Below are 15,079 nucleotides of genomic sequence, written 5' to 3'. Positions count from 1 at the left end.
TAATCTGATTGAAATCAAGATTTGTAGGGGTTGACCATCTCGAAGAACTTTTTTTATTTTTGGGGTCAATTTTTATTTTTTTTACAATGTATATATAAAAAACATGATAACCCCAAATTATCACACTTTTACCACAAACCCCTATTTTGTAAGAATTATTGCAGAAGTTACATCATTTTTCATCTCGATTTCTGTCAGTGAACGTTTTTGACTGAATTTCGATTGAGATTTTTTGAGCTTACAAAAAAGCTCAATTTTACATAAAAGAAATTCATTTCATCAAGGGTTGTTCAACTCTAAAACTCATTTTTCATGTATTAGAAAACCTCTCAATTTTCTTTTTTCTTTTAAAGGCAAGTGTAAAAAATACATGCATTCAACACTCAACTTTCATCTCCCTACAACGCAGTATATTTGCATATTAAAAAACTATGTCTATTAGGCAAATTAGTATCGATTAAGATATATATCGATTTCGGTATATGGAAAAATCAGTTTGAAATCAGTTTCACAAATTGAAAGGCCACAAACTTGTCCCCGAAAATGTGAATTCAAGGTTCCCCGTGTTTTGAACGCGATCATATGATAGCGCGTACGCAAGCGACTGCCGGAGTCGTTGACCGTCTGACCGAAACCGTTTTGGCTTATTGTTATTTTTATGACACATTTATGTACATATTGCTCTTGTGTAGTAAATTTCGTATTTGTAGAAATACATTCTCATATTAAACTGAGGAAGTTCAATTTACATATTTGAACGAAATGTAATAGCAGCGATCTAGCGAGATTGGCGACGTTTCCAATTCGCAAGGGCGGAGAAAAACTTGGGCGCTTGTCTTTGGAATTGGAGCTACTAAATAAATTTGCAATGGTAACTAATAACGCAATTTGTAATTTCTTTGTACTATATAGAAAATTTCAAATAATGATTAGCGAGTGAAATCATGAAAGAGTTAACAAAATAAAAAATACTCCGTTAAATTTACTATAGTTAAATTAGAACAATAACAATCAGACAACAATTTAGATAGTAAATAATATTATCTCCTGCAATATTAATTTTTGCCAGGTGTTATGCGACAATGATAAATAATTTATAATCGTTTGCCAGCTCAATCAAAAGGCTTAAATAAATTTACATGATAATTTTTTATATGTAATAATTTTTGTATGTAATAATTTGTGAAATCACAAACAAATACATGTCTTACATATACGCAATATAAATATATAGTACTTCTTTATATATTTATATAATATGAGAAAAATTCAGGCGTAAAATTCTTAAAGAAACATTTATTTATATTATTCATATAACAGTTTAGAATTTATATTAATTAATTTCAATGTACTGTATTTACTTAGGCTTCATGCTACGAAGAAATATTTCTCAGTTCAAATACCAAATACAAATTGTAGTTCATTTTAACCTAATTAATATCATTGACGACTAGACAAGTTAGTGGCCCTATGAAAAATTCAATATCCTATAAAATATTTGCACAAGAACTTTTTTTGTTATTGTAATGATAAGTAAAATTGAGGTTTAAAAATCACATATTAACTTATTCAATATTTTATAGCAAATTTTTTTATTTTACTTAACTAATAATATTATAAATAAATTTGGCAAAAAAATTGTTCTGAATCATGGATAAAAATTTTAGTTATTTATTTGCTGGAACAAATATGGAATTATTGAATAGTTATTTAAAATTCTATACATTAAAATCACAAATTTTATTTTAACTATTTTTGCCCTAAAAATATATAACAAACTTAAATTACTTAGTAACTTATTTCAACATATAAAAATAGTCCAATTACAATACGGAAGACATTCTTTTTTAAGATATTTTTTGATATAACTTCAAGGTTAAAAATCACCATATTTACGATACTTAATTGAACACACTTTTTTATTTCATTAGATTCTAATGAATTTATGAGTTTATAAGCGGTGCAATAACAAATTTTTGGTTAGTTCAGTCATCTTTTTTGAATAAACATTCTTATTGAGAAGATTTATTCACGAGCAATTTTGGGCTTATTTAAAAAAACACTGAATTTTTAACAAACAAGCTATTACATGCTTCAGTGTCGTTGATTTGAATTTTTATTGTTTGTTATTTACTTTAAATATTAGCATGTTATTTTAGTGCTGTTAAATTTAAATCCATACTTGTTATACACAATTATCACCGTAGTTCACTTTCTCACTTCATATGCCTATGAGCTCCAAGGGTTTTGTTACCTTAGTTCATTGCAATTTAGGCAAGTTGATAGTCTTTTTTTAAGACATTTAAAGTTGAAAATATCATTTAAATAAAAGATTCATCTTATAATGGATTTATCAGGTTAACTGATGTAGTACACCTACGGCTCCATTTGTTTTTTTCTGAACCGTATCAATAACGGATCCTCCATATTTTACGGTTTGGCTTACGGCTCCTAACATTCGTACCATGAGGCCTTTTGATGCAGTTTTTTCTGGTACTGGCACATTTGATCTTTGACCTAATAAAATAGTATAACATGAAGTTTATGATAAATTCACATCATTAATATATACAAAACATTATTCAACTTCAGTATTAAAGGAAACTAAACTTGACCATGACAATTTTACATTTCAATTTGATATTTTCCCTTCACACAAGTAATCCTCTAAATTATCGAGTATTAAGAAAATAAGGGAAAAAGTGTATTGAAATAAATATTTACAGATTTAAAAGCGACGGACTGTTTCGTCGTAAAAAAGTGTTTACTACAATTTGCAATGTAAATATCATTTCATAAGTAATTATCAATCTAGATCGAGTCATACATAATACCATAATACTTTTAGAATGCAGTTTTATACGATCAATCATCGTACCGATAACCTACAAAAGACGCATTTACATAGATATAGGACTCCAATGCGCAATTTACTGAAATTACTTTAAAAAATTAATGTGATTAGTGTCTAAAATATATACAAGAACAAAGTATTTTACACCATCGGATGTTACATTATCCAGAGTCAACATTTCAGATCTTAACTTTTAGACCTTAGGTTACACCGGTTAGACCTTGCTCTTCTTAATGTGTAAATATATTTAATGACTAGCACAAAGACTAGTCATAATTCTTTTTTTTTCAATATTTATTATTTAAAACCTGACAAATATTTATTGCAGCGCACTTTATGTAAGCAAGAAAAACGAGTTATTTTCCAATCTCTTGCCATTATATCATTATTAATAATATCAGCAAAAACAGAACCGTATTCTTCAAATGAACTTTTTTCAATGTTATTGCAAAAAATATACTTACGAACTAAAAATGGCATCAGTAACCGATTGAAGGCATCAGGAAATTCTTGGTGAGGCCAATGACCAGCGCCTTCTACTATTTTCACCAAAGAATTGTCACACCAATCTGAACTTTGAACCACAGATTCCAGTCGGCAAAATTGATCACGATTGCCTAAAATATATAATAATAAAAATGAATTCAAGGTAATGTCTATAAAAAAAATTCGCATACCAGTGATAAGAAGAACAGGAGCTTGTACAGTAGAAACATCATCTCGTATTCGATAATACGGTAAATTCCTGAAGTAATTTAAGGGTCCAGCCCAATCTGAACTACGACTGAATACATACTTGTAAGCTTCAAGTAAATTTTTTTCTTTACTATCACCAGACATTAAGTGTGCATAACAACGTTCTAGGATTTGCAAATCACAACGCATTGCATCGCGTTCCGCCAACATTGGTAACTGAAATAATTTATATTGTGGAATTGAGGAGGAACAAACCAATTTAATAGATTATTGGTTTTATTACCTGAACCACTTTCAACCAATTTCCATCAAACACTGGTCCACTAGGTATAGTGTCCCAGTGTAAATTTGGATGTGGTGCTGAAATAGCGACAAACTTATCGACTAAATCTGGATAAGCATGCACTAAAAACCATCCCAAATGGGCGCCTAGGTCGTGCCCTACGATGGTGCAGGATCTAGCGCCCAGGGCTGACACCAAGGCGTCCAATTCGCCCAAAATGCGCGTTGGGCGATAACAATGCCTCCAGACCGGCTTGTCTGAGTCGCCAAAGCCTTTGAGATCTAGGGCAATGACGCGGAAATGCTGGGATAGTTCTGGAATCTGAATAAAAAATATCTAAGTGTAAATATTTATACTCATACAAGGCTTTTCTGAAGAAGTCAAATAAACCAGAATTGATGCTTCCAATATTTGTTCTATAAATCAGGAGTAGGTACCATGGAAAATTAAACTAGTGGGGTGTATGGCATCGTGCCTTAAGGCAAATTGCTGGAACTTCCCGTACCGTAACGAAATGTTCGAGGAATTTTGAATGTTTTCAAATAGATTATTATAAATAAATATTGTAACATCGCTAATATTTATAAGAATTATATAAACTGAATTGCAAAGTTGAAATTATTTGTTTAAAGTATGTTAGAACTTTAGTCAGAATTAAAAATAATATCTGAATTATTTTCGATATACAAAAAAGTTTTTTTTAAAAAAAAAGTTGAAACAAAAATTTTTTTCCAATATCAATTATTTTGTTAAGACAAGTAGAAAGTTCATGAAACATTTGAATCGGACGCTTAGTTCTCTCAAAAACTGACATTTTTTACACATTTAGTTTCGTATCTTCGAAATGGCTGGGCCTGCCTTTGTCAAAAACTGATAAACACTTCTCCCAATCATTACTAATTGAATGTTTTTTAGATCATTCACATCGGATGCTCCGTTCTCACAAAAACTCGATTTCTATTTTCTGCACTCTTTGCTCTTTATCTCCGTAACTGCTGGACCTGCCTTTGCCAAAAACTAATCAGCACATCTCCCTATCAATAGGAATCGAATGTTTTTTTATCCATTCAAATTGGTTGATCCGTGCGCCCGAAAACGTGACTGGAAATTTGTTTCCATACATACATGCACACACACATTCATTTTTTCTGAGGTATGCCAAAATGTTCAGAAATCTTCAAAACGTCGAGAAATGTAAAAATTTTCAATTTCGATTTTCGGCCCATTACAATAACTTACCCTACGCGAAGTTAATAAATATAATATATGAATAATTTATCTTATTTTAACAAAAATCTGATGAATGTTAATTTATAAAATAGTTTTGAAATTTTAGCAAAACAGACCGTGGCATTCCTCAAGGCTATTATTTTCTTATTACTATACTGGTAACAAATAATTTCTACGAATTTGTCGTATTCATTGAGGAACGTAAACACTCGTCACACTGGTATGTGCATTATAATTACTGCTTGTTATAACTATATTTAATTGTAATATTGAAGTCGTTTCAAGCAGTTATTTAACAAATTTATAACTGGATACAGCTCCTTTCAAAGTCGTGTGTACAATATACATAGTGTTTATATAATTATTATCAGTAAAGCTCTGTTTAGAAGTAACTGTTTTTGAAAACATTGATAAAACTAAGTAAAAATTATTCATAATACAAACGGTATATCTTTATACTAATAAACAAATAACAGTATGGAATAGTTTGAAGTGTGTAAATATTATTGTTTTAATAATAACGTTCATTGTGAATTTTAAAAATGTTAGATTACCTGATGTCTCCATCCAATCCAGCAATCGGGAAAACCGTGCAACAGGAGCAACAATGGCTTATCCTTGGAACCAATTTCCACATAGTGCAGTTTAGTGCCCTAAATTAATTTAAAACTAAATTTAATTCAATTTTATTCTCAATTACTGATAAATGTTATTTATTGCTAAATATCTGCGGCAATAGATCAAATTTAAAAAAATAGAAGAAATAGTAATGTTAAAGCTGTATTATACTTCTCGCGATTCTTACAACATACATAGAGTATTATCATGTTTTTTTTATTAAAAAATAACAATTACCATTGGCATGTGCTTTGCTAATATTTTTATCTTACAAAAAATTAAGCATATCACGTTATAAAAATAATACCTTTATATATGTTATTAAAAATAAATATAATTAATAAAAGCCAATGTAACTGATCTTAGCAACATTAATTAATATTGTGCACATGCACATGCAGTTATCTTAGCTCATTTCTTTTATTAACACTTGCGTCATGTCATACAAAATACATCGTACGACATTAAAGATTATATACTTTTATTTATTAAAATAATTCGTTTATAATTATAATACAGAAAAGCGATGATCTAAGAGGTCACATATGGATATTTCATCATATGTTTTGATCTGTGCGCAATTTAGAACTTAACAACATTATCGGCAAATTAATTTGCAGACGGTGCAATAACTTTAAGTATTGTTATAAGAAAAGTGATTTTAACAATAATATTTAAAATCTATTGCAAATAAAAAAATTCAATTAATTTTTTATACTATTATTTTTTTTTTTTATCTATTTTCAAGAACTAGCATTCTGCAAGATACATGTATATTTTTTTGTTATTTAGGAAGTAATAATGATTTTTAACCAAATATTTTATTTTTGGTTTACTATAGTAAATATGTACATATGAGACAATGGTCTGATATGTACACATTTACTATAGTAAACCAAAAATAAAATATTTTGTTAAAAATCATTATTACTTCCTAAATAACAAAAAAATATACTTGTATCTCGCAAAATAAAATTAAAGAACATGTAAAAGTATTACATTTCTAATTAGCATAAATTGAATCGTATGATTTGTACAGATTTGAATAATCAAATATAAACAGAAATTTTTATCGCAGAAAATAATTTCGAAATGTATTTGCTGAAGCCAATCTATATATTTTTTGTATATAAAAATATTTTTCACATCTGAATATCGCATAAATAATATTTTAATTTAAATATAGCTATTAATTGATTACTTTTTCATATTCATATAATCAGCTACATATATTATTGAAAATTATGCACAAGTGTTATATTTCACAACTAATTATCAAAACAATAATATTTTTATTATACGAATCTTAAATAATTAAGATATTTTGTAATATAACATTTTGAGCTTTGTACTTTTAATTGCATACTTATCCATAAATCTAAATTCAAAGGTAAATTTTTGAATATTTATAATATTCAAGAAATACATGATACAAATATATTTACAATATTCACAAATTGTAGGAAATACATGAAAATAAAATTTGTAATTTTCACACAATATATATTTTTAAATTTGTACATGCTTTATTAAATTGTGAAGATTACGAACTTCTTGAAAATGTTGCCACTATTCTGTAATTTGTAGTCCGGCTGAAGATACTTTTGTTTTATTTTTAATACTAATTGAATATTAATATTTATAAATATTTTATCAGTCTTTAATTTAAATTAAAATGGTACATAAAACCGTTCATTACACAAAATCATTTCCTAGGCGGTCCAGACTCATGTTTACTAAATGAAAATAAATCCTAAGCCGTTATGTCATCAATAAACTTGTAATAAGGATTAATTTTTAAAAATCGCGCAAATTACTTTGGCTAGTAACTAAAATAATTGTGTAACAATTTAATTAATGTTATAAAGAGTTTGGAATTTAAAAAAAATGGAAATTTTACCTTCAATTTTACATATGAATGTCGTCCACCATTGGTTTCAACCAGACAAGAAGGCGGCGAGTCTCTTGCTTCCGCCGGTGCTTTCGAAGGCGTCCAAAGACATTGTGTTAATCTTTTTATACAAAGCCAAAATCCTAATAAAACGGCAGCAAAATATATCCCCATTTGTCTCCATGGTGACAGAATCACAAGCACTTTTTTCACTTCAGTCATTTCGAGATAATAAATAAACTTGGAACGAAAACAAGAATTTGTGGCGGATAATTAATTTATCACGTAAGCATACTAACATTTACTTAGAATTTTATATTTAAAATTGAAATAAAATTATCAAATGAGTTCACTAAAATTGAATGAATATACGAATAACGAATGTTATTATATAGTTTATTTAATAAATAATACACTATATACTATTTAAAGTACGCACTACTACCACGATGCATATTGAATGCCTCTTACTAATTACATTGCACTCTTATTTACAAATTATCACTTCAGTCAATTATCACCAAATACTTCTAAAAATAAAGGATATACATATACGATTCCACTGTCACAATTCTGATGAATCCACTCACTTTTTTCATTTTATCCTAGATATTAAACCACTTTTAAGCACATGTTTTCTCACGTAATACATTTTCAGTCAGCGACTTGCCGGCTGTCTATGGCCGTTGATTAAATTAAAATATCAATTGTGATATATACAGGGGAAATGTGGATACCGAATGTTAAAATGGAATAATATTTTTAATCAGTAGTATCATAAGTCCATTGCTGTGAAAGCGGCAGACTATGAAACTAAATAATCAAAGATTAAACCCAATCTGGCCTGACTCAAATACAAGGTCAGAGCCAACCAGGCGTAGATTAGAAAGACCAGTGCGGCTATTTTTAATTTATTAATTTTATACTATTTTCGTAAAATAGACATTATTTTTAATAATATTTCTCACATTTTTAATAGTTCTTTCAATTGTTATTTTTAAGTTTTTTTTTTCAGTCGACATCTTGCTAAATAATTTTCATTAAAATATAAATCTGCTAATATGATAAAGAGCAATTATTTTTTGCGTGAAATGTAACTAAAGATTGGAGATGCAAGAAATATTAATTTTATTGAAGAATTGGCTAAATTGCTTAAATGATTTATGGAATTTTGTGGCTAAAAAGTAATATTGAATATATTTATTACATAAGATTTTGAAACCTGTATAAGAAGCGATGAACAGTCAAAAAATATTTACGTTATAATAACCGTTTGAAACGATGTACTGGCATATAAATTATTTCATTTCATTTTATTTAAAATTGGGATATTCTTCTCAATGTGCACAAGATTTTAATCAGTATTTTATCTAGTGATGTTTGTTGTTTTTTTAATGTTAAAAATATAAAAAAAATAATATAAATTTATTTATTTAGTATGAAACAAGGCATCAATATTACTTTAAATGGCTAAATTTAGAGGCAAATTATTTAGTGCATGGCTGAACCACAAATTTTCATAAATCCCATAAAGTAATCACATCTCTGATTTATTTTTCAAATTTTACTTTTAAATAATAGCATTTTTTACATTTAAATTTTAAATGTGTAAGAGCATTTTTCAACTTTTTTAGAGCACATAAATCGTTGCCAAAAAAATTCTGTGACGCCCCTGTTATCTTTTCCCCGATATGACTGGTATAGATCAAAGTTCTCAGACTTTATCAGTAAACCTGGAGCAGAGGTTTTCTTCGAATAATATGCATGTTTTTCTTAATAATAATTATGAATCCTGTTAACCAACAATTAGAAGTTCAAATTCCATATTCATTGTCATTAAACACATAAACATGAATGATGACAATAATATAATTATTGTATCATATGGCAGTGACTGATGCAATTGTAAAATTATGATTAATGCATTTAGTGAATTCTAAAAAAATACTAAAAGAAATTATAATAAATTAGAAGCAAGTACACATATATGTGTTGTGATTATAAAATGCAAAATTATATTAAATTTGCAAACCCTTGAATAATTGTTTCTCAAACGCTTCTACTGATCAACATTATGTTTCTATATAATAATTTTTTTATTTATAAAATTAAAAAAATTAATAAGGCGAAACTATCAATATTGTTAATTAGTATGTGTATTTGTGTGTGTGTGCGTGTATGTGTGTGTGTTTGGATACAAATTTTTGTCGACGATATCGGGAACACGGATGAAGCGATTTGAATAATTAAAAGAACATTCGATTCGTATTGATAAGGAGACGTGCTGATTAGTTTCTGGCGAAGGCAGGTCTAGCCGTTCCGAAGATATGGGGCAAAAAGTGCGAACCGTGACTCAGTTTTTAAAAGAACGGAGCGTCCGATTTGAATAATTTAAAAAACGTTTTACTTGTATTAACAAGATGAAGAACTGATCAAATTTTGATGAAGGTCTAGCGGCTTTGGAGATCTAGTAAAAAAAGTAAAAAAAAATGCCATTTGGCGGTCAAAAATGATCATTAGACATATGCACATCAAATTATCAGATATTTTATAGAGATTTTAACAATAAGTATAAATTTTCACATTCACTATTGGGTTCCGTACCAATGTTTATCCGTTAGCCGCCGACGCGGCGTTTACGCGCTTTGACATTTTGTCTCTATGCAGTTAAAGCAGTACGATTGCTTTGAAAAAAAGTTCAGAATTTCCAAAATATGTCAAAATAAAGAAAACATTTTTTTTTTCAAAAAAAAAGTAATTTTTTGTCAAATTTATAGTTTCTCAAAAATCTAATTTCTTCGAAGTAATTTTTTTTTAAAAAATGTGAATCGTTTTTAAAAAAATAATAATGTTTGGCACGAGAAGTTCCAGCAATTTGTCTTAAGGCACGATTCCATGCGCCCCACTAGTTGTTAGTTTGTTTTACTCTATTAACAATAAACCTATTAAATGAAAATTTATGCCATACCATCTGACCAAGTAAATTAAGAAGTGGTGAAATTTTTTTGTGGGATGTTTGAGCACCAATGGTCGTAAACGCATTGTAGGGCTGTGTCATAAACACAAACATTTAGAATAGATATCTATTTATTTCATATTTTTGATGAGAGTCATACAATCTGACAATGAGTATTTTTATATGAGTTGTCAATGAGTGAACAACCGACAGTGCACACCGACTTCTTATTCAACAAAATGCGGGCATTCATTTAGCTGCATTGTAGGGAAAGTTTATTCCAAGTCTCCGGTAGCCGTGATCGTCTAGTGGTTAGGACCCCACGTTGTGGCCGTGGTAACCCAGGTTCGAATCCTGGTCACGGCAATGTCGTTACATTGTCACGGCGGAGATGTATTTTTTTTAAATTTTGAAAATAGAAAACTCATATTTATTTATATGGTTTTAAGACTTATTAATTTTTTGGTAAGCATACGCTGTTAACTATAATAAAATCATAGAAAGAAGTACTCAATCATCTTGCCATCTCGTCTTACAACTAGTTATAAATTCTGTATTAAGTTAAATGTCAAAACAATTTATTAGAAGCAGGTGTTATTAAAATCCATTTTATTTGATTCAATAAAAAAACCTGAACAAGGAGTTTTGAAGGCCATTTTCACGAGTCTATATAATTTTATTATTGCGTTATTTTATTATATTATTTTATAATTTTTTTTAACTCGTTTTATTTAGCAATCAGAAATACATAAAGATTCCTATGAGCTAAAATGACAATATTTAAGAGCAATGCCTAAGAAGAGCTCCAATGAGATCTTCTCAGTTTAACAATTATTATGATAATATTATATTAGACCTAATCTAAGACTAAGTCTAAAGGCCATTATAATTTGAGTTGTTATTAGTAAATGTGAAAACAATGTGTGAAAATATCATGTCAGAAGGCAGATATATTCGGCACATATGAAGAAAATCTGTGTCAATACAAATTATTAATAAATATGAAGACCTTGCCTTGGATATGTCGAAAATATATATAAATTCTCCTAAAAATAGCACATTATTTTCACAATATAATCAGTATAATCGTATAATTACTCAAAAGTTTTATGAGACATGTATGCGCTAACTTTGTTTTAATATAATATTGTGATTCTTGAATGTTCAAAATCAATTATGATAGCATAAGATTCTGAAAAGATTTTTATCTTTTTAATTTAACAAAGGATAATGTAATATTTGGGCCAAAAAATACGACTTGCTAATCTCGATATTTTAAGTCATTCTGAAGCATTTTATACTAAAATTGTATAAAGTATCTTTTGACGAAGATTTCTCAAAAAACAGCAAAAGCAATTTTAAAAATTTGAAATCTATTCGACGAAACTTGATATGACTTTTTAATTTAACAAAAGATAATGTAATAATTTGATCAGTATGTCAGATCTCGATATTTCAAGTCATTTTGATTCATTTTATACCAAAAGTTGGATAAAGTATAAAGTGTTTTAAGATCTATGTGTGTAGTTGAGCTGGCATTTGACTTTTTGTCGAAGTTTTCTAAAAAACGGATGAACCCATTTTAAAAATTTGAAAGTCATTTGATGAAACTATATATGAACTTGACTTGTTTTGCGTGACTTTTTAAAATCAACAGATTAGTGCAAATTATTTCGTCCACATTTTCGTAAAAAATTCTGGACAGAATAGAAAAATTTAAAGAAAATTCATAGATAGTTTTTAAGAAAGACTGGTCAGGCAGTTTCTCTGTAAATATTTTACTTTCTGAAAACTTAACAATGCGACAAAGTTCATAGTCCAAACAACTTTAGGACATAAAAATCAGCAGAAAAGTGCAAATTATTTAGTCCACATATTCGTTAAAAATTCTGAACCGAATAGGAAAATTTAAAAAAAAGTTCATAGATAGTTTTTAAGAGAGACCGGTCAGGCAGTTTCTCTGTGAACAATTTTTTTTCTGAAAACTTCATGGCGACAAAGTTCATAGTCTGAACGACTTTAGGACATACAAACGGTTGTTTGCTCATTACAGATTAAAAAGAAAATAGTATTTCAAACTATAACTATTCTAAATCACTAAAATATTATTTAAACTATTACTATTTCTAATTACTATACAAAATATAGATCCAGTGATAATAGCATTAAATTGTACATCCAAACGTATGGATGAATAAAGATTCTATAAAATAATTTCTTGTTTCATTTGATATATGTTTTTCAAGATTTTATGCATATATTTTAATATCAAAATTACCTAACCAATAGACACACACAAGTATATGCATGATGAAAAAAATTACAATGTTATCACCTTGTTAAGTTGATATTAAAATATACATAATGAAATAGCTAACAATGTTATCAAATAATTAACAATCTATAAAAAAAATATATAATTTTTGAAAAAAATATAGAAAAATATATCTCCGCCGTGACAATGTAACGACATTGCCGTGACCAGGATTCGAACCTGGGTTACCACGGCCACAACGTGGGGTCCTAACCACTAGACGATCACGGCTACCGGAGACTTGATACAATTCGTAGAAAGTTACGCATTTACCGATATAATATATTTCTATCACTTGAAAACAAATTCTAAAAGTAACCGTACGTATAATATATGTTTATATAAAACAATATAAATAATAAAAGCAAGAATGACATTCATAATGTTCAATAGAATTTGTCATGGCTTATACACACATTAGTCAGAATGACCCTATTTGCGTATGTGCTTCTCGAGTGCTGAGCATACTGTTGAATTTAATGAACATATGTGTTTAATAATTCATCAAATTTTAATTATCACATGAAAATGATTTAATTTATTAATATTTTGATTAAAATTTTATTTATTTACTCAACGCGAATCGGCTATATTATTATATAGAGAATATATTGTATTTTTTTTTTTGTTGTTTCAATACGAATTTTTTTAATCTTTTTCAATTCAAATAATTATTACATAATTGTATCAAATAGATAATAGTTCATATTTGGGTCAATCGATTTCAAACGTTTGCCTATATATTGAACATTATGTGAAATTTATACTTGTTTTACAGTTGTACCTAACGATAATTTATACCAGGTATTATACGAGTATGTAATTACAGATGAATATAAGTGTTTTGAAACAAAACTCATCAAATGAATAATTAATATTCGTTAATAATAAATGTGCAATGAAATTGCTTTAAACGGTTTTGGGATTAATACGAGAATATCGAAAGGCAGGCTCAGGCATTTCGAAGGTACGGAGCTAAATGTGTAAAAAATGGCAGTTTTTGAGAGAACTATGCGTCCGATTTGAAGGATTCAAAGAACTTTCTGCTTGTCTTAACAAAATAATTGATTCTGGAAAAAAAATTCTGTTTCAACTTTTTTTTTTCAAAAGAAATTTTTTTGTATATCGAAAATAATTCAGATTTTATTTTTAATTCTGACTATAGTTCTAATATAAATGGTTTCAAATTTACAATTCAGTTTATATAATTCTTATAAATATTAGACAAAGTTACAATATTAATAATAATCTATTTGAAAACATTCAGTATTCCTCGAACATTTCGTTACGGTACGGGAAGTTCCAGCAATTTGTCTTAAGGCACGATGCCATACACCCCACTATTTTAATTTTTTTTCTCCACTACAAAATATCTTAGATTCATTTATAATTTTATAATTACTTTTATAATGAAACTTACTTACTTTTATAATAAAAGCGTTATGTCTTTGTTTTTTAAGGAATAAATAAAATCACAAATATATGAAATGTGATTACACAACGTTTATTTTCTCCATTAACAGATGTGGATATAATAATATTTCAGCCTACTTGTATTGAGATTATTGAGTTTCCATTCTTAAACTTTCAATTTTGTCCCTATGCATTAAATATTTTATTATTTTTTTAGAATATTTAAGTACTTTCAATAAAATAATATCTAATAAAAAATGCAACACTACATAAAACAATCTATTTGATCATTTTATAAATATATATCTATTGAATTCACACTGCAAATTATCTGGCATTATTAGATTGCTCCAACGACCTCGTCTCATTTATTAAATCACATTTAAATTGCAGAACGTCATTTGGCAATTGGTTAAATTAATTCAGTCAGTTGAAAATTTTCAACGATGCAACTTTATTTCTTAGTCGAGTTTTATATTAAAGCTTTGTTTTCAGCCCTATTCATTTATCAGTAATGATTTGCAAGTATCTTAAATTATATCATGTATTTCGTTTATCTATCCAAGTTGAACTTTAGGACAGTTGTCAGTGATTGATGCGCACGTTATTTTGATTTGAGTTAAAATAAAATTTGAATTAAATTTTCTAATGATCTAAATGTGAAAGACTGATATTTATTTTACTTAATTAGCGCAGTTGTACAAACGCTTTGGCATTGTCTTTGATAAACTGTTTTGTGTTGTTAGCACATTTGTTTGTGTTTATTATTTTGATCTAATTGCAAACGTTATTGTTTTGTATTGATACGACTACGAACATGAAAA

The 15,079-nt window shown here is 28.0% G+C and overlaps 1 protein-coding gene and 2 non-coding genes across 3 annotated transcripts; 1 reads left to right on the top strand and 2 right to left on the bottom strand.

Moving 5' to 3' along the window:
- Window positions 1-1,984: 1,984 nt before the first annotated feature.
- LOC113372851 (epoxide hydrolase 4-like) lies at window positions 1,985-7,866 on the bottom strand (the record flags this gene model as incomplete). The annotated part of the gene is given in 6 exon segments (XM_026613187.1): window positions 1,985-2,517; window positions 3,319-3,471; window positions 3,532-3,766; window positions 3,834-4,154; window positions 5,618-5,716; window positions 7,582-7,866. Coding segments are annotated over 6 exon segments (1,185 nt in total). The 3' UTR covers window positions 1,985-2,353.
- A 2,956-nt stretch (window positions 7,867-10,822) lies between these two features.
- Window positions 10,823-10,894, top strand: Trnah-gug. Its single transcript has one exon. It is a non-coding gene; the product is annotated as a tRNA-His (tRNA).
- A 2,107-nt stretch (window positions 10,895-13,001) lies between these two features.
- Window positions 13,002-13,073, bottom strand: Trnah-gug. The gene has a single exon. It is a non-coding gene; the product is annotated as a tRNA-His (tRNA).
- Between the last annotated feature and the right edge of the window lie 2,006 nt (window positions 13,074-15,079).

The sequence above is a fragment of the Ctenocephalides felis genome, unplaced genomic scaffold, assembly GCF_003426905.1.
Source record: "Ctenocephalides felis isolate EL2017-DRISC unplaced genomic scaffold, ASM342690v1 CF-g0.4_SCAFFOLD_01604, whole genome shotgun sequence".
Taxonomy (NCBI): domain Eukaryota; kingdom Metazoa; phylum Arthropoda; class Insecta; order Siphonaptera; family Pulicidae; genus Ctenocephalides; species Ctenocephalides felis.
Note: the sequence above shows the minus strand (reverse complement) of the source record. Positions and strands in the feature narration are given on the sequence as shown.